Source organism: Parus major, chromosome 1A (assembly GCF_001522545.3).
Source record: "Parus major isolate Abel chromosome 1A, Parus_major1.1, whole genome shotgun sequence".
Taxonomy (NCBI): Eukaryota; Metazoa; Chordata; class Aves; order Passeriformes; family Paridae; genus Parus; species Parus major.
Window position 1 is genome coordinate 52438162 of NC_031773.1, and position 20942 is coordinate 52459103.

Sequence of the window (20942 nt, forward strand, 5' to 3'; positions counted from 1 at the left end):
GAATACATTCCTTGGGCACTGAGCCCACAAACCTGAAAAGCATTCACACACACACAAATGAAAAAAAGGCAGTAGTTGAAAACTGGTCTCTAATCTTGCCATTTCTGAATTCTTCTCGGCAACTTGTTGCTAAAATTCCTTTATCTCACAAAGGTATTGGGAAAAGTACTTTGGTGATGGTGGTAAAGGAGTTTAAAGATCAGAACTGTTATGCAAGTTAACATTAATATTAGTGATGGGTACTACTTTTTCTATTCTAGTTGGGGAATACACACATGTAAAACAAGAAAAGCAAGAGCACAGGTTTTGAACAGCCTTCAAAAAGGATAATTTCACAATCTTCACAAAGGATAATTTTTTGCTTCGCTATATTATATTAAAGCTACAGTCCTGTGTGTACCTGAAGCAACTGAAGTCCTGCAAGTTTGAACAATCTCGGGAATGTTCACCTATAATTGTATCTTCAGTGAGACAAAAATCTAGTCATTAGCCAGCACAGGCACCTGTATAAATATCTCTAATTATTTTCAGGTAGATTTGTGCCAGAGGTACCAAGTTTTAGCAATAGCCCCAAAACCCAAAGGCAATCATAGCCCCTGGCAGAGACTTGAAAGAGTTTATATGTTGGCTGGCTCTGCTTCTGGGGGCCTCTCCCTTGCTGGTTTGGGCAACCTGCCACAGGCAGGATGACAAAGCACAAAGTGCTCTGTGTGTCACCAGCTTGCTCTCCATAAAATCCCATCTATTAACGGCAATTGTGATAACCCACCGTCCTGGTGAATAATCGATACTTTCCAAAAATGAGTCAGCAGACAACGTTTTGCAGGGCGAGACTGCTAAAGAGAACGTGAACCATGGATCTGCTCTGGATAACCCTCAGAGATGTAGTGGTGAGGATGACTCTCTGCCTGGTACGTATCAGCGTTATTCAGCAAGTCTGTGGCAACTCAGAGTCGCTGAAGGGAAGCCCAGTGAGGCTTTCTTCCCCTTCACTACCAACAACTTTTGGTTTTGCTAGTCCCAGTCTAAGAGGTGGTGGCCATGCCTTCTCTAAGACCTGCCAAGTGCTCCTTGATATGGGGTGAATCAATCTAACCAACCAATACTAAAAAAAGGGGACAAATCTATTCTCTTGCACCACACTGTTTTTTTCCTTCTTGGACTCTGCATACCTGGCACCAGTTCTAGCAGACTTCAGACCCATGCATAATCTAAATCAACTCACTAACCTAGGAGAAATCTAACCAAGGAGAAGAAAAGCTGTGGATGGTTTCCCACCAGTGTAACAGCACAGGGAACAATCCTGTAATCACCACAGCTGGTGCCAGGACAAAGGCATTACCAGACCAATAGTGAGTAAGAGGAGGCAGCAACACCTCTTGCTGGTAGTGGCAAAACTGCCAGTTATTCTCAGAACTTGTTAAACCAGAAAAAGCCCACCTGGGGAGATAAAAAATTACAGTGAAACAACTATGGTATTTTCAATCCTTATCCTTCCTTACTGGGAGGGAGCTTCCTCACAAACCAAAGTCCTCCCTGGAACTGAGGCCTCTGAACTTTTGACTGTTTGTTGTGTAACTTCTAGCTAGAATGAAAAAAAGGCATGATTGGTTTCAAAAGGCTTTGATCAGATGGGAACAGGACCAGCCCAACCCAACAGCCTGGACTAGCTTTGTAAGCAGAACTGCTCCAGGATAAGAATTGCCTTACCCTGCAAAAACAATCCAGGGATCCCACCAGCTGCAGAGGCCGGGCATGGGCACCCATGGAAAGCACTTGCCCTTCAACTACTCATTCTGGAGGTCTAGAAGTGGTGCTTCAAGGCAAAAGTCTCCACTGATTTACCTAGAATTTCTGTATCACATGAAAGAACATTACCAACAAGAACAAACTTCCCATTTTCACAAACTATAATTTAAAAAATAGTTGTCTCTACCCCAGGAGTTCAGAAGATGCCTCTAAATTTGTAATGTCTGTGAGCAAGCACATAAATTGCTTTACAGCTCTACCTTCAGGCATTTGGGAAGTACAGGCTATTTCATATGACAATGAGTATTTACCTTATGTCCAAGTAAACTTTGTATGTTGAGAGATTTTCAGGTTTCCTTCTTCTAGATTTGCTCATTTCTGCACTATCCTTACAGGTCACTACCTCCCCTATTGCACAAACTCAAACATTTGGTAGTGATGACAACAGAGCCATTACATCATTCAGATTACCAGGGAAAAACCCCAAGCCCTTAAAAGACCCACCTCCAGCCTGGATCATATCACAAAAGCACAATGAGAGGCTGCCTTGCAATCAGCTGAACTGAAAAAACTGAGAGGAAATGGAAGCCTGCAGCCTTGCTGGCATGGTGTCATTTGCTTTACCTACTAACTTGTCTTTGTCCCAGTTACGAGTTTTCTCACTTTCACTCTTCCAATTTTCTCCCCATTCCACCAGGGAGGTGTGAGTGGGACTGAGCTGTTAGCTGGGTTCTCAAATCCAAAACCCACCAAGCTTTAAGACTTGACAAGTAGAAGAGTAAAGTGCATTTTCCTAAGAAATCAGAAACTCTCCAAACTATGTTATTGCTTATATTTATCCAGTGTGTTGCTGCAAAGCTCTTTCATTTTAATTGTATTTTTGTTAATGCCCTTTTAATATCTAAGAGCTTAAAACTCCTTCAATTGAAATAAGGGACTGCTTGAATGGGATCAACATCAAGGCATAATGTGGAGTAACTGAACTTTGCAATTAGTTGAAGAAAGATTTGACAGATTTCTGTTAGCAGAGTCTTGACAGTGTTACATAGCATTACTCCAAAACACCTATTTCCTTCATGAAAATAGAAATTCTTTGTTTTTACCACAACTATTTGAATACAAAAAGCATTTAAAGCAAATCCCATAAGTGGGAAAACATATAGATACAAACTTTCTTCTGGAAAATTTCCAGCCTAAGTGTTGAGTTCTCTAAGCCAGAAGAGAAAAAAATCTTAATCATTCTCAGCCAAACAAATGCAGTTAATGTACGAAAAAGGCAGCAAACAGCAGAAAGCCCCAGAGCCCAGTATTCTCAAAGGACAGTAAACATCTACTGACAACTGTTAATCTAACCTCTGCATAGCAGGACAGGAGTTACAAAACCAAGACAAACCCAACACTGACAGAGGAATTATGAACCTTCAAGTAAATCCAAGAGCCTGAATCAAAGCTCTCTATACCCAGCAGAAAAGTTCCCACTCAAAAAAAGGCATAACATGACAAAATTCACCCTTTCAGCTTAATTTTCCAATGAATGTCTGGGGAGTGACTCAACAACATCCTCCAATCCTCTTCTACTCAAGATAGGTCAGCACTATGTTTGGAGGGATGCAATCCACCACCTTTAGATCCAAGAAGAACCTAGGGCAAAAAACTCAACACTCACACACCTCCTTCTCTAACAATCATCCACTCTAACCTATAATCTGTCTCATCCTGTTAGTCTGAAAAAAGGGGTTCTGGAACTGATCTCAGCTTCTAGTTCCTAGCAAAAGAAGTAATTCCTACTTCCAGGCATTTGCTTTTCTAAGTATTCATGCAGCTATCACAAAGTCCAACTGCTTTATGAAAAAGTGTATTAATTTAGTGATTTCAACAGGAACATCATTATACTCCTTGGTTTGTTATGAAGTCCTACAAGACATGCTTCTGCCATAATAATTATGGAACTTAAATCCCACTCCAACAAGACCTGGGCTTTCTCACAGACTTTTCCTAATAGTGCTCTCACCCACAGAAGCTTCTCAGCAATATCAGACAGCGGGTACTTGCCCTTGAAAGCCTTCAGCCATTCCTCATTCCTTATGTAATTGTTTACAGTAAACCATACAGGAATTAGCCAGGTTGCTCTAATTAGCATTAATTGGGATGTTTTCTGTGAGCATAACATCACATGCTGACCTCAAGTATTTCTAGAACATCTACAATACAAACTATGTTGGCTTTAACAGAACAAGCTGTACAAATTTAACAAAAGTAAATTTCAGATTCTCTCTTCCTCAGTAAAAGACAGCCAATCTTCCATTAATTATGTATCTTTGACCACCTTCATCTTTAATTTTATTTCATTGTGAACTAAACTAAGTAGGTTATAAAAATCTTAATATAAAATGTGTGTGCCTCTGGAACTGTGGTAAAAGCTACAATATCTCATATAACAATTTATATGCAATCTTTATGGAAAATGTCATCTTACAATACCAGTAATTTTAACAAAAATTCTTGTCTATTTCCTTCAAAAGCCAGAGCTGCTTTGGGATTTACCCATATTAGTTAATGCTTTGTCTAATCTAAATCAAAACAAAGGAATTTGAGTTCTGGTATAATTACCTGTAAAGTATATCATGCTCACAGTGCCATCCATACTGGCTCACCCTTTATTTGGGATGACCTGAAAGAGCTGAGCTTCCTCACTTTTCTTCTTGAAATTACTGCGGCCAACACAAACCTGTGGTTCCCACAACCTGTGATTAATATTCTCATGCTACCTTTTTTTTTTAAATTCCTGGTCAGTAAATAAACAACTCTCTGACACAAGGAGGAAGCATCACTAGCCTCACTTGAATAAGTGTGGCACCTGAGGCCAGAGAGGTGAAACAGTACTCAGCAGGGATGGAACAGGATCTCCTGGTGCTGGTGCCATTCATTAGTCCCTACTGCCACTGGCCATGCCTTTATTGTTTCTTCCACAACTAAAGCCATTTATTCATTCCCACACATTACTTTGTAATCAGGCTTGCATTTGAGTCACAGAGAACATAAAAAATGGTGGAAAACAACCCACACACAATCAGGATTTTTTGTCAAACAATGCAGTATTAAAATTGAACACGGTTAAAGGAAAACAAGCCCTTTGCAGGTAATCTCCCAGTAAGGGCATAAAGGTTAAGGCAGGTACAACACCACGGAAAGTACCTGGATACTTGGCTCAGAAACCTGTGATTTTCCTTCCCCCACCCCGAGAGGGGCTTTTTTAAGAGGTGAGGAAAAACCCCGGATATTTTAATCCTGAGTATTCGAAGTTGTTTTTTTTTTTTTTTCTTAGAAAAACAAAAGGACTTGAATGGAACAACTTATTCCTGCTTGTAGCAGCCCAGCAAACAATGACACGGCATTTCTGTGAGGAGAGGGAAACAGCACAGCCTAAGAGGTCGCTCACTAACCTCTGAACTCTCCTCACCAAAAGTGATCTGACAAACCAGCCCTATACACACAGCCCTGACAAAGGTCTGGCTAGGTACGGTTGTGAGGGGTGGCTGGAAAACAACAAATACCTTACACCTGTGAGCCAGAACTACTGAGAAGTGCTTGCTTTGTGTCAGGCTGCGCAAACAGCAGAGGAGATAAGGAAGTGAAGAGTTTCCTTCCCACCATACTGAGGATGCAATGCCGGGACGCAGGAGATGTGACCGTGTCAAATAGCAATTTCTTCCTTGAGCATCTGACTCAACAAGGAAAACAGGCAACCTTGCTAGAACAGAAGATAAAATGAGATGATATCTCTGTTCACTTGGTAAAACCAGTTCATTAGCAGATTCTTAAGAAAAGCTAGGACTACACTAGGCTAAGCCACTACTATTTTCTATGGAAATAAAAGTATTTGCATGTTCTACTTACTTCCTCTCTTTGCATTTGTATCTCTTTAATGCAAATGACAGTGCTGGGTCAGATAGGGTTGTAAAAGCTAAAAATTATGGGGGAGGGGGTCATCACACAGTTCCATAGAGTTTACCATAAATTAATATCTTTACATACTCAACACTACAAGGCACAAAGACTACATATAGGAAAAGCAATATGCTAAAGAAAGCAAAAGCTGTGAACTTTTTGGAAGAAAAACAGAAGGCAAAACCAAACTGAAGGCAAGGAAAAAAGAGAGGGCATCAGATATAACCAGTCAAATTAGGGGACGGTTCTGCAAGAAAGACCTACAATGTGACACCAGATTCAAAAAAGGAAGCTATTTAAAAGTATGAGGAAAAAGTTAAAAAAATTAGGAAAAAATGAACAAGCAATGGAAAAAAAATAAAACAGGAAATACATGAGTTGATCTGTAAACTGGAAGGCATCTGCATGACAACAGGCAGGTATAAAAAGCTAGATATCAAAAACAAAGGAGGCATTGTAGATATAGTATCCTCAGGAGATAGCAGTGGTAAAGAAAAAGGGAAATAACTTAGTAATACTTAGCAACTATACTAAGTAAGCCATAGTGCACAATTTTATCTGGTATTTAGTTTGTTTCCTACAGGCACAATCAAAACAGAAACAAGGCACCCTACCAAAGGGTGACGGAGACGGGCTTAATGGAGGAACAACCTTCAGACAGGAACAAGCAACAGAGTTTTATCTCCAAAGTTTTGAAAATAGAGAAACCATAAAAAAGGACTAGAAAAAGGAGACAAATACCATACACTATTGAGGGCCAAGCACTGTTTCTGTTCACAGAAGAAATCAAGGGGATGGCATAATTATTAACAAGGGTAGAGGAAGTACATGGGCTTCCATTAAGCCATGTCCAGGATTTGAGTCCACTCTACTTTTCTGCTCAAAGAGTGCTATGACACATCTGTTATTGTCACCTGAGCAACTCACATGTAAATTATATGGTCAACACATTTCCAGGAAATACTGCAAAAGTAAAAATATTTGGGGCCCCATTACTCTGACGCTCAGCACGTGTAAATGTCAACACAACCTGATTACCGCTGGTGTTTGTACTACAGCACAGAACTAGGACCACCAAAGTGGATCCCCTATTACTCCATCTCACAGTTATGCTGCATTCAGAGGCTCTCATATTAACACTAAAAATGAGGAACAATTATGTTAAAACTACTTTTTAAACTGACTTTGTGGAATCCAGCCCCAATTTCATTCCCAGTCTACTTTCCAGACCCACCAGTGAGCGTGTCCTGAGTGCCCACTCCTGAAAGAAGCTCAGCAGCTTCAATGTACATCAAAGTCAAACCAAACTAAAACACAGCCTCTCATAATATTCGACTATGACAGTCTGGGATGAAAAAAAGTAGCACTTGATGTCACAGCAATGTAGAGTCTCACAGAAATAAACAATATGTTTTACAAAGCAAAAGTTGCAGCCCAGGGTATCTTAATTCTGAGATGTGTAAGTTTAGTCCCTTATTGTACAGCTTTGAATTTCATCCTTAATCCTTTCTGCAGTAAAATGCCTGTTTATAATACAGAAAACTAAGCAAGTGTGGAGATTATTTAACAAAAGAATCAGGAAAAGTACTCTCTTCTCAGTTACTTCCAATTTTCATACCTTTATGCTCACAAAATGTCATAAATACTGCACGTGTAAAATGCAATTGTTGAGGTATACTGAATGCTATTTGAACATTGAGAATAACCTGTTTGAAAGCACAAAGTAAGATAAGGGAATGTATTCAAGAGCTTTGTTGTGCAAACTATATATAAGCACCTCATCTTAACATTTTTACTTTTTCCTGTGCTGGGCACCATTTTTTTGCCAGTTGTGCTCATTGCCAGCTTGCTACTGTTTATTTTTTAAACGTGCTTAGATCTTACAGTGAATTAACAAATAATTTAATGTTGCCATTGATAAAAGATGCAAAGGTGGGAAGAAATCCAGAGAACAAATAAGAAATTCTACACATGTAAGTTTAAATATACTTTGTCTAAGGGACATATATAGATATTAAAACAACTCTACTGCTCAGTATGACCAGCCATAGAAAGGGGTGAATTTTAGATTTTTCATGTTTCAGAGTCAGTTAAACAATGAGTAATTAGCATATTTGGATTATGTGTCCGGTTTAATGTAAATTATGTATCTGTTCAAATTTTTGTAATTTTTTTTGCTTTAATCTTCTGTTTAAGTTCTTCAACAGCACTGAGAACTCCTCTCATCTCTTGTCCTTGATGGACACTAAAAACGCTGACGTGTTTCTTTGGGAAGTGGACATTGGGTTTCAGATAATAATTTACTCATAACCAACTATTCCAGAAGCAAAATGTCCTTGATGCTTAAATATAAACTTGTCTCTCAGTTTAAACCAGCCTTCCTGGAGAATTATTTTAAGATGCTGCCAGGGTTGTAGAATAGGCAACAGGGAGTAGTAACATCTTAAATTGAAAAACCAAAGATACAGCAGAGCATATAAACCAAAGCACAAACAACATGTTCTTTTAAGTCATTTAGCCTAAATGAGTCAGCTTCACAAGACTGAAAATGCTCGTTAAGGTGCAGGTTTCATTTCTGAGTTTATGCCAGCAGATAGATTGTTGGCCAGAGGAACCAGGTTTGGGGATAACTCCAGAGCAGCTCACTCTGCCCCAGACGCCATGCTACCACACCTGCACAGATTACAGTATCTGACTTAAAACTAAATTAGGTACTTCTAAATCAGAACATGGTAGTGGCAGCATTAGGTAAGGGAACTGCCATCAGGTCACAGCACTGTCCTGAAAGTACAAGGACAACTGGATTCTCTAGACAGTGGTTTGAGAGGTTTTTTGGGTTTTGTTTTTTTTTTTCTTTCTTCCCCATTCCTTCCTCTTAGGATCAAGGAACATCCCTTGCTTCCAATGCCCAGACTGGAGGATTTTATGTTGGTATAATTGAAAGATCTAAGCAACATGGAGCCATAGCAATAAGCCTGTTTCAAGAGTTTTAACTGTTACAAACCTCATTTTTGTATTTGCCAGCTCCTGCTGTGCCTTATGCAAATTCTTACTGCACAGGCATCTTTACTTTTTGTTTGCCAAGCTTCTTACAATTTCCATCCTTCAAAATAAGACTTAAAATACAATATAACACCTTAAAGCTCCCAAGGTGGTTTTGTGTCAATGTCCTCAAATTATTGCAAGTATAAAAACATGTTTAAAAACAGTCCTCTCTCCCAAGGATTTGGTAGAGCTAAAAACGCTCCTAGAGTAGAACATTCTCAATGAAGTACTACATCCTAAGAGTGCCTTTTCATTTAGGCAGAACTGCTGCTCAGTGCCAGATGTAAGCATAGGTTCATTACTTCGAGCCCATTATTTAGCTTCTTTCATCGGGTTCTACAGACCCGGTGAATGTATGCCCATGGAGGATGTCAGACTGAAGCTCTGACTCCGATGAGGTACAGAGCAGTCAGCTGAAACACAAATTTCCCCACTCTGTCTTGGGAAGATGCCTCAATTCCTGGTAGGCAGAAATCATATCCATGGACCACAGGGCCATTCAACTCCCATCTAACTCCAAATCGTGTTCCTAACTCCACATCTCGTTCCCTCCTCAGCACAGCCATCCTTCAGGCCACACTGTGGCAGTCCCCGGGGTCGGGATCGCACACCCAGCATCGCTCTGCTCTACGGTGAGCGGCGCGATGCTCACAGCCTGCCCAACAGAGTCGCTCAGGGGGCAGCCGGGCAGAGGCCGTGCTTGGGAACAGGGACAGCACTCGCCCTGCTGAAGGCACAGCAAAGTTGTTCCGCAGCGCGGTACCCCCGCGGGGCGCCCGGCCGCCACCAAGGGTGGGGGCCTCAACTGCGCCTTGCCGGGTGTTTCACCGGGAAACCGGAGCCGGTCCCTTCGCCCGCCCCACCGCCCGCCCCACCGCGCTCGGAGCCCACCAGGTGCGAAGCGCTGCCAGGCAGGTGCAGTCCGCCGGCAGCCGCCTGCTGCCTACCTGCCGGGCGCCGCCGCTCCGGGGACGCGCCGCCGGGCGCCTGCCGCACCGCCTGGCTCTTCCGCAGGGTGCTGCCCATGGCGCGGGCCGAACGGGACGGGACGGGACGGGACGGGACGGGACGGAGCAGACGGGACGGGGCCGAACGGGACGGGATGGGCCCGGATCGCCGCCCCGTCCGCGGCGGCGCCCCCTGGCGGCCGCGGCCCCTCCCTCAGCCCCGGCGCCCCGGCGGGCCCGGTCGCGATGGCGACGGACGCGGGCGGACACAGCCCGGGGCTGGCGCGGCCCCTGGCGGTGCCCGGGCGGGCCCAGGCCCTGAGCTCCCGAGCGAGCCCTCCCTCCCTCCTGAGGGCTGGCGAGAAAAGGGTATTCAGGAGGTTTTCTGGGACAGGTTTTCCCCTCACAGTTAATGGTTCGTGCTGAGAAATACACAGATAGAAAAGACACTGTAAGTGGAAGGTTACCTGCGTGAGGCTGGTCACAGTGCTCCCATCTGGGCTTGGGACATTATTTGACACCATTATCTTACAGTGCTGCAGAGGCTGTGGCCCCATCCTGGGGGCTTAAACTCAAATATGTGGCAAGAGGAACGTCTGCCAAGGACTGCTGGAATCAGCTGAGAAGCCAAAGCAAGATGAAAGCCGTAACCCTTTAAACTACCACCAAGCCGGGTCACAAATGTCTGCTGTTATCATCAGTCAATAGGAGCTTTCTTCACTGTCCTAGTGGTTTGACCCTGGCTGGATACCAGGCACCCACCAAAGCCTTTCTATCACTCCCTTAGACAAGTGGACAGGAGAGAAAAAATATAAAAGAGGGCTGAGATAAAGTCTGGGACAGATCACTCACCAAATACGGTTACAAGCAAAACAGACTTGAATTGGGGATATTAACTGAATGAATTACTAACAACCCCAGAGAAGGAGAATGAGAAGTAAAATGAATCCTAAAAATACCTTCCCCCCAGCCCTCCCCTCTTCCCAGCTCTACCTCCTCTCCCCCAGCAGCACATGGAGACAAGGAATGGACGTTATGATCAGTTCATCCCAGGTTGTTTCTGCTGCTGCTCAGGAAGAAGTCATTCCCCTGCTCCAGCATGGGGTCTCTCCCATGGGAAACAGCTCTCCATGAACTTGCCCAACATTGAGTTCATCCCATGGGCAACAGTTTTCCGTGAACTGCTGCAACACTGGTCACTCTTCCACAGGGTGCAATCCTCCAGGCATAGCCTGCTGCAGCCTGGGTCCCTTACGGGGTCACAACTCCCACCAGAAACCTGTGCCATTATGGCACACTCTCTCCACAGATTTGCAGGTTCCTGCCTGGAGCCCGCTCCAGCAGAGCTTTTCTGAGGGCTCACAGCCCTGTCTGGGGCACCTGTTCTAGTGTGGATCCCTTCATGGGCTGCAGGTGGATCTTTGCATCCCCATGGACCACCATGTGTTGCAGGGGGACAGCCTGTTTCACCATGGGCTGCACCACAGCCTGCAGGGGAATCTCAGCTCCAGCCCCTGGAGCATGTCCTCCCCCCCTCTTTCTCTACTGACCCTACTGTCTCCAGAGTTGCTCCTCACACATATTCTGACTCTTCTCTGTCTGCAATTACATCTGTACAATAACTTGTTTTCCCTTTTTAGAGGGAAAGCTTCTGGCATCTTGTCACAGAGCCCATCCTTGTAACCTCCTACTACCAAAACCCAGCCACATAAACCCAACAAAACACTTCACATGGAGAGAAGCGTGTGCCATTACATCAAACAAGGCAATTTATATGATCAGTATTCTTGTTTACAGCAAACACTGGCATTTTTTTGAAATGTTTTAAAATGATGCAAACCCAACCATAGATGTTTTTGTTAGATGGGTCTTTTCAGTTGCACTGATTGACTGCTGGGTTCTGTGGCTGAGTGAGTGTGAAGGATGCTGTGACATCAATACATGGCAATGAAACAAACGTAGACTGAGGAATTCTTTGTCTTAGTGACCACTGGGTTGCTCTGTTGTCCTGCAGAAGTCCTAAGTGTCCCCCAGTGTACAATGTGTCATGTCTACTTTGGTACTCTGCCACAAAAGTAGTAATGAGTGGCCACAAAGGATCAAAAGAAAGGGAAGCAAAAGAACAGGATAATAACTTTGAGTCTTGATGTTTAAGAGGCACTGCCTTCCTGTCCCCAGGTGTTTTGCTCAGAGGACTTCAGCAATGCCTATTTGTATTCCTGTATTACTCTTTTACTCTCAAATTATATCTCCAGTGTCAGCTGAGGTTTCAAACACAGAAAAACAACTCAGCTTAAGACTGTTAAGTGGAAAAGTCTCTGAATTTATGAGAATGACCATTGTGATTCTAGAAGTTATATTTTCAGTATAGCCATCTATAACAGCAAAAAATATTACAAGAATGAGGAAAATAATTGTTGCAGGCATTCATGGATCATTATGGCTTCAGAAATATAGTTATTGAAATAATTTGCTGAACAAGCTTAGGGAAGGAACCCTATTCCACCAAACCCTATCACATCTAGATGTGTATAAAGTTATTGAAATAATTTGCTGAACAAGCTTAGGGAAGGAACCCTATTCCACCAAACCCTATCAATATTTTCATTACATGAGGACTACCAGCAATTGGCAATTCAGCCAATTTGAGAAAAATCAAATTTAGAAAACCATCCTGCAGTCCTGTTATTCATTCACAGTGTTTCATTTTGCTTATTCTTTTGCAATTATCTTCTAATCACATTTCTTTAAATGAAGAAAAAGGTCTTACATTGCTGTGGTGAAGATCCACTGAAGTAATAGGAAAAATTAAATTCTACTTTTGAGATGCTTCGTAAAACCAGTGCATACAAAAATCAGAATTACCCAGTGTCACTTATAATCAAGGAGTCTCACTGTAGAACAGAATTTTGATGCTGCACACAAAGACTACCCTTTTCACATTCTTTACCCACTCCTCCCAAGGGATTGCTTCTTCCTGCCTTGTTACTCTTACTGCCCACATAACCTCTTACACCAGTTGTTACAACCCCCTCACAAACACTGCCATCAGGCCATTTAAAGTACAGCTAGAGAATTTATGTTCCTACACTCTTATTTTAGTCGGACTACTTCGAATTTTGGCTTCTTGAAAGATAATTCCTTTATTTTTTCCACAGGCTTCATGCTCTCTCCTGAATCACAGGTGGCGATCAACTCCAAGATACTATTAAACTCTTTCTTTTTAGTTGATTTACTCTTATTATCTTGTTAGATCATTCTCCTTCCAGTTTTACCTACTTCATTATCTGCTTCTCCACATAAGATGTTTGTTTCCTCTCATTGTATTCCACAAGTTAAATCTTTTTTTCTGGGCAGATCTGGCCCTCTTTCTATTAAAATTTGCCTAGGAATTACACTTTTAATAAGGTTTAAGAAAAGCTGAGTACATTAATTTATATTTTAATTTATTCTTAGGTGACTGAACTGCACACATACATGAGGTTCAGTGTGAACCCCTGTAATATAAGCAGAATATGATGATAAGAAGAATGGAAAGCAGAAGGAACAGGATGGGAAAAACTGCAACATATTCCAGTTAATAACAATGTGATCTGATGCCTTGTCCATATGTGACATACATTTTTGTCAGTCTCTGCCATTCTCTCACTATTTAGACTCTTTGGAAGAGAGATTATATCTTCTCTCTGTTTAGAAAACACTTGATATTTCAATTTCTAGTGCTGTCATCTTCATAAATGATCTTCATGCTGTCCTTTTCCAGTAGTAAGGACATGCATAGGAGAGCAGGATCATACAGTCAAAAGACACCCCGGACCCTGTAGTATCTCCCTGATATCTCCCTGACACAGACACCAACTCTTGAGAGTCAGAGGTAAGCTTGTGTACTGAAGTTATTGGAAGACTGATACCCTATTTCAGTTAATAAAGCACGGATTTAAATCTGCTTTGGGTAGTACCAAGCAACAGGACAAGAGGAAATAGACAGAAACTGATGCACAGGAAGTTCTGCCTGAACAGGAGGAAGAACTTCTTTACTGTATGAGTGACTGGGCACTCGATCAGGTTGCCCAGAGAGGTTGTGGAGTCAACACAACTCCTCCCTGGAGATATTCCAGTACATTTGGACACAGTCCTGTGCCATGTGCTCCAGGATGCCTGCATAAGCTTCTAGTGTTGGTGTTAAGAGGTCAGCTATGATAAATCGAATTAATGTGAAAAGTCTACAAAATACAAAATAGTAATTACATTAAAATATTAACAGATAATGTATTTTATAAAGACAAAATGCAAGGTGTTTTCTCTGTCTTGAAATCTGATAAAGAAATGTGCTGGGTTTGGTTGGGGAAAAGTTCATTTTCTTCACAGTGGTTAGTATGGGGCTAAGTTCTGGGTATTTTATAGTAAATATATTTGATACATGATTGTTGCTGAAGAACTGTGTGACAGAGCTACGATTACCTAAATGGTACATCAGTGGGAGGGTCCTTCAGTTGTTTCTGAAATAATTGATTTCCAGCTCCCTGTTGACTATTATAACAGGGATCATTAAAATAGTATTAGAATTTCTGTTTCCACAGAATATTCTAAGTGTTTCTTCTATACATTAACTGGGAAGAAGGCTGGTTCAATTTCACAGTGCTACCTTCTTATAAAGTATAGAATTCTTGGTGCTTAATGCAAAATCACCTAAATATTAGCGTTATTAAAGCTGACACGGTCCTTGCATTTTCAGAATATTAATATAATTGAAATACCACAGGTAATTTTTGGAAGCTTTGATTAATTTTCTTACCTCAAGATCTGACCTCAAAGTTTGGCCTCTTGCATAAGCTCTGGATCTAAGCTCCTTCTGTAGCCAACAGAGAAAGACAGGCATGTCCAGGTGTTGACTCATCCTTCTGAAGAAAGCACTTCTAAAGACTGACCCTATCTCTAGTCCTTAGTCTGGACAAGTTCAAGAGAAAAGAATTTCAGCTTTCATGTTTAAGTTGACAGAAGTCATCTATGTCTCTTCCTACACTGCAAGTGTGACGGTGTCAGCATGTTAGTGACAGTTCAGGGCCACGGCTAAGATGCTCCCTGTGTGACCGAGTGTAAGAGAACAGCTTTATTTTTATCATGCTGCTGACAGAATAGTAATGTACACAGGCCTTTGAAGCACTGCAGTTTAGGATCCCATATCTACAGGAAGGAAACTACAAATACTGACAAATGCCACAGGCTCTGGAAACCTCTGGTACTTCTAGGAAAATCCTGAATTCCTCAATTTGTGCTGGGTTTGGCTGAGAACAAGTTAGTTTTTTTCCCTAGTAGATAGCACAGTGTTTGTTTTATATTTATTATGAGAATAATGTTGATAATATATTGTCGTTTTAGCTGTTACTAAGTTGTGTTTACTCTAAATCAAGGACTTTTTGTCTTCCCAAGCTCTGCCAGTTAGCAGGGGTACAAGAAGCTGGGGGAGGCACATAGCCTGGACAGCTGCCCTGAGCTTGCCAAAGGGATAATCTATACCATAGAATCTCATGTTTAGTAAATAAACTATGGGGAGTTGTCCAGAAGCTGCCAATGACTGCTTGGGGTCAGGCTGGGCATTGGTCAGTGGGTGGTGTGCAACTGTGTTGTGCATCACTTGTTTCTCTAGAGCTTTATTCCTCCCTCTCCTTTTCTTACTCCTTCTAGTGTCAGTATCAAGGCATTTTATTTTAATCATTAAATTGTTCTGATCTTAATCCATGAGGTTTACTTTTTTGTTCAGATTCTACTCCCAGTTGAGGTCGGGGCACTGAGCAAACAACTATGTGGAACTTGCTGACTGGGGTTAAACCATGGCATATGCCAAGCAAAACTAAGTGATCAAACCTGTTAGAGTTGTGTAATTGAACCACATGGACACAATGCAAAAATAGGGGCTTTATGAAAGTAAATTTTCATGATACAGAGAAAAACTTAGTTCTGTAGCCCACCAGAGCTCCTGCTCTGTAAATCCACTATGTCAATGCTGACAGCCTCAGGGCTTTCATGACCGTAACTTTGTCATCAGAACTGGACTGGGCAGAAGTCCACATTTCCTCACTTCCCATCTTCATCTGACATGCCTTCTGTGCTCCCTCTGCAGTACCCAAAACAGAGCTGTAATGGAACCCATCTTCCCCACCCCTGGGAGATGTAGGATTTCACTGCATAGCCATTAAGCAGCTGCTCGTCCTCTTGCAGAGTGGTATTAAATAAGATATCTTTCACCATCCTTGTACCACTGAGAAATTTAAATCCCACATGTAGCTGGTAATAGGGAGAAAATCCAAAACATAACCACAGAATGAGGCTGAATGTTAGTAATATCAAACAAATCCACGTGAATGACCCTTGCAAAGGTGTAATAAATTTAGTTACAAAAAATTAAATTAAAGTTTTACCAGAGCTACTTAGCTTTTCCATTTTATACTTTATATTACTTGTCATAAGGTTTGAAAAAGCTAAATGACTTCAACATTTGCTATTTAAAATGAGCATTGATTTTTTTTCTCTTCTGTGTTTTGAGAAGAGACAAACCAATGCTAATGGTTTTATCCAGGAGGTTGTAAAGCGAGCTCTTCTCAGATCGTAAAACTGTGTTGTTCCTTTTTTTGAAAACAAAGCAGAGGAGATATTTTTATAGTTTCACCTCCACCTGTTGCTGTATTACTCATGGACAAGTTAGAAGCTTCTGCCAAGATCTCTTCTAGTCCTTCAAGTGGTTCTGTCTTGCATGTGTGCTTTGAAGTTCCTATTGCTCGTGTGGAATGTCTATACTTGATGTTTTAGACATGTCTTAACATATAAATTACCTGATTACAAACCAGTTCTGTTCCAGCTACCTTTCAAAGGGATTGCTGCCAGCCCCATTTAACCCCACTGGGCTGAGATTAACCAGCAAACATAAACTTCAAGCTGTACTTTGCATCTATTTGCTTGACTACCTATTCCACTGATGAAAACAGTGTTTTTTCTTTTCTCTAAAGGAACAAGATTTAACATTATGTACAGCCTATCTGTATTAGCTCCTCTAATAAATTTTGAAACACTGGTCAATTTTAATCAAATTTACTTAATGGAATATGTCTCAACATACTACATTTCTTTTCTTCACAGTGCATCCTGTGAAGGAAATGCAGTTGAGCAGTAGTGAGGAAAAGGCTCAAAAATTAGTTCAGTTCTTAGGGATTTGCATACAGCAGCTTGGTCTCAAGAAGCCTTCAGAAAATAGTTTCACTATTTCACAGAGGTAATTTCTATTTATATTTAATTTATATTTCACAGAGGTAATTTCTTACCTCTGGTACCCCTACCTCTCCTGCTTTCCCAGTATCTAAGCCATTCACAGTTCATCTCAAGATAGGAAAATAATATTGCTACTGATTCAGGCGATGGGGAATTGAGGCACAATATGATTAAAATTCAGACTTTCACAGGCATTTAGGCACATCTTACTTGAGATTTGATGGCTTGGATTTACAGCAATTTGCCCAAGTTCATACAAGAAGCATGCCATAGGCCTGGGAATTGAATCCGAGCTTGCACTTTGCTCTTTGGACCATAATTCCTAAATGGGATGTAGTAATTTCAGAATTGCACCTTCCTAGCCCCCTCTTTGGCAGGATACCAGTCTGCTGTGAATAACACATCCTTTGGTCCTCATGGCATGAGTATCAAAGCTAGCTACTCTTCTAGATCTGCCTCTCTGGTGCACTGGCACAGTGCAGACACTGTACATGTCTCCCCTTCAGAGCTGTGGGATCACACAGCTCCTTCCAAGTGTAGCAGAAATTTTACTGTTAAAGGGGGAATACTATCTAAAAGGAAGTCATGCTTAATTAGCTGAAGAATTTTTTAACACAGCAGTGAGCTACTGATCCTTAGAAAAATAAAAATGTCTTGAACTTCGTTTAATTTCATCTGGTCTCATCCCACTCTGACTTGGCTAATTACCTGTAGGTAATTTCTTCTGGAATTCCACATTTCATCTTTTTCAGATACCGTTGCTTAGCTCTGTAGCAGCTTCAAGTATCTTTTATTTAGGACTGTGGAATACAAATAAGAACACTCGGATCTACAAAAACAAACAGGAGATAATGAGCATCAGAAAGATCACTATTACGAATGAATACCAGTTCCTGAAGCCCCATGGAGTTCACAGTTTGATGACAGACCTATTTCCAGTCTATTACATTAAGAATGTCACAGTTTTGAGAACTCTGGAGAAAGTTAGATGAACAACTTACCCAGCCTACATCCAGTGCTATTTCTACCAAAAAATGGAATTTCTTGGAACTTATTTTTCCAAGTAACAGAGTCCACAGCACAAGTAAGGCACATCGTGGAACAAGCTGATGTATCTGTTCTGGTTTAAAGAAGCAGACTTGCTCACCTTTGCTAACACCTACTAAATAGAACAGAAAATATCTGAAGAATTTGATTTCCTCACTGAAAATTTTAGGCACAAAATGACAATCTTGGGCCTCGCAAAATATGGAGCTTGAGAGTATACATAGCATAGGAAAAAAATAACAAACCAATTGAAGACTGAATGACAAGTGAGTGACAGAAATTGTTACTAATGGAGGAACACAAAATAAAATGTATGTGTGTGTGACAGAAATTGCTACAATTGGAGGAACACAAAATAAAATGTAAATGGGAATGCTGGCTTGGATTCCCTGGCTCCAGCTGGCTGACAACTTTAACCACTGAGTGCTGTTCCATCAGTAGTAACAGTGAACACTTGTTCCCACTATGGTGTCCTAAAGAAAAGCACTGAGAAGTGGATAAGTAGTTTTTCCATCAACACACATTGATAAATATCAGTAAAAAACTCAGGAGAAACAATATTTTCATTTCAAGTTTGAAAAAAATGCAGTAGAAAAATTCGAAGGCTGTTTTCAAGAAGATTCAAAACTAGCAACCAGCAGCTCAAAAACAGAGCACTATCTGCTCTGTGCCCTGAAAAACCTGCACACTGGTCAGCGTTCATCTTTCTAATCACTTGTGAAATTCTGGGCTGACATGACAAAATCCACCCAAAGACCTTAAGAGTGCACAGATTAATAGTGTATTGCCATGGCATTGTACTTAGTGAAAAGAAGCTATAAAATAGATAAGGGGGAAAACGCATCACCTAAGTTCCCAACCTTAGTGAATATTCTTGCTTTACTTGACATCTTCTGGGCATTTTAAAAAAAATTACCGATTACTGGTCAAGCTACCCATGAGGCAGCATTAAGCTGTATATAGCATTTGCAGTAAAAACCTGTGGCCATGCAAAATTCTTCTCACTTGATGTTTTGCTTAAAACTCAAAACAATCCAAAAACATGGACATTTTGAGTGAATCTAAATCTTTATGATATATCAAAGCACATGAAACTAATGTTGTTACATGAAACCATGTGGAAATGTGTAAGGTCTATTGAGTTCTGCTTTGTGTAAATCCCAGCACCAGAAGAGAGCTAGGAGAGGAGCATACTGTATTTATCAAATATTAATCAGAAGAGGATGGTAGCAGAAGCTATTGTGAAATGTGAGTTTTATACTAGTTTACTTAAAATACTTAAGATACTCAAATAATGAATTATTACAGGTTATTAAGAATTGCACAAATAAAAAATATTCTTTTTACCTTTGTTGTGGAGATTGCACATACACCTGTTGGTGGCAGATGTGTGGAATGTCTTTGGCTGCCTTTTGGCTATTTCTGATTCTAGTGAATGGAGGAACTGGTGGATTATGAAGTGTTTCATATAAATGCTTCCTAAGAGAGGTTTATAAATCTCAGTAGAGAAGTCAGTCCAACTCGTATCTTCACCCAGCAGCCTGTATTTCCTCAGAACCAAGCCTAAAAGTGGAAGAAAAGTGTTCTCTTGAAGCCCTGTATCACCAGGGGGAAATGATCCTTTTTTGTTTGCAGTGAAATTTTACCTTTTTGGGGTAAAAGTTGATGGGGTAATACAGACCCATATATCCCCTCACCCAAGGTTCTGTTCCACCAAACGGTTGGTTGGACCTGGGTTCCATGAGCCATCCTCCTCCTTCATGGAACTCCTCCTCTTCATCAGCGTCTTCTTTCTCAGGCTGTGCAAAATGTAGGAATAGGGATGTAACCTGTTCTCCTGTCAGCTGGTGGATCTTGATGCAAGTGTAGGACAGGCTGGAATAGATTTAAGGAACCTTCACAATAACGGTGTGCCTTGCTGACAGCAGGCACTGGCTACTGAGGCGACAGGAGAGTGAGGCCAGAGACAAGGCCAGTGGGTCACAGCTGGCCACTCCCCCAGCGCCCAGGGAAACAAGGACAACTGGGGAACTGGAGCATCTCTCTTATGAGGAAAGGCTGGGGGAGCTGGGCCTGTTCAGCCTCAAGAAGAGATGACTGAGATGGGACCTCATTAATGCCCATCAGTATTGGGAGGGAGGGTGTCAGAGGATGAAGCCAGGCATTTTTGGTGGTAACAAACAATAGGACAAGGGGCAACAGGCAGAATCTGATGCACAGGAAGTTCCACCCGAACATGAGGAAGACCTCCTTTACTGTGTGGTGATCACACACTGAAACAGGTTGGCCAGAGAGACTAGAATCTCCCTCACTGGAGATATTCCAGAAGCACCTGGATGCAATCCTGTACCTTGTGCTCTACAATGACCCCGCTTCAGCAGGAAGGTCGGACCTGCTGACACACCGCGGTCCCTTCCAACCCGACCCATTTGTGATTCTGTGAGACCGAGGCCGCAGGGAAGAGCTGCCCCTGGTCAGAGGCCCCGCTACACAATCGCCAGCAGCAGCAGCCCAGCGGGACCGAGCCCTGTGGCAGGGCCAGCCCTCGGTGGCAGCTCCGGCCGCCGCTGTGCCCCAGCTCCGTGCAGGGGGGGCGGGCCCGGCGCCCCCCGGCCCGGCCGCTCCATAAAGGAGGCGGGCAGGGCCGGCCCGGCGGGAGGGCGCGCGCTGAGGGAAGAGCCGGCGCGAGTGGCGGGGAGGCGGCGCGGAGGGAGGGCAGCCCGGCTGCGGGAAGCGGGGCTCCGCGCTGGGACTGGTTCCTTCGCAGCCATTTTCCGTCCAACCAAACAGCCGATTTGCGGAGGGAGCCAACCAGGGCCGCACTGGAGGTTTGTGCCTGGCTCCGGCCAATGATTGGTAACCGGTTCCACTGCAGGCTCGAATGAAATGTCCGTCTCCCTCCCCGGGCCCCGGCGCTGCCGCCGCGCCGCCGCCGCGGGCACC

At 42.4% G+C, this 20942-nt stretch overlaps 2 protein-coding genes and 1 long non-coding RNA gene across 6 annotated transcripts in view; 1 reads left to right on the plus strand and 2 right to left on the minus strand.

Annotated features, from left to right (window-relative positions):
- Nucleotides 1–9816, minus strand: part of TXNRD1 (thioredoxin reductase 1) — a 35927-nt gene extending 26111 nt beyond the window's left edge. Inside the window, exon 1 of the mRNA XM_015628364.3 lies at nt 9690–9816. Coding sequence (XP_015483850.1) covers nt 9690–9768 — 79 coding nt within the window. The 5' untranslated portion in view covers nt 9769–9816. The remainder of the gene's footprint in view (nt 1–9689) is intronic.
- Nucleotides 9817–15379: 5563 nt separating this feature from the next.
- On the minus strand, nt 15380–20533 carry LOC107204730. 3 transcript variants are annotated; one of them, XR_004497427.1, is made up of 4 exons: nt 20350–20533; nt 19646–19798; nt 19347–19562; nt 15380–17781 (listed from the first exon to the last, which is right to left on the minus strand). It is a non-coding gene; the product is annotated as an uncharacterized LOC107204730 (long non-coding RNA). The 3 variants fall into 3 exon arrangements; XR_004497426.1 differs by having other exon boundaries at nt 19697–20533; XR_004497425.1 differs by having other exon boundaries at nt 19646–20533.
- A 162-nt stretch (nt 20534–20695) lies between these two features.
- Nucleotides 20696–20942, plus strand: part of NFYB (nuclear transcription factor Y subunit beta) — a 16854-nt gene continuing 16607 nt past the window's right edge. The window contains exon 1 of one of the 2 annotated variants that reach the window (XM_015628367.3): nt 20696–20827. The gene's annotated coding sequence lies outside the window, so the exon portion shown is untranslated. Of the gene's footprint in view, nt 20856–20942 lie in introns of both variants that reach the window. The other variant, XM_015628365.3, reaches the window with a different exon arrangement.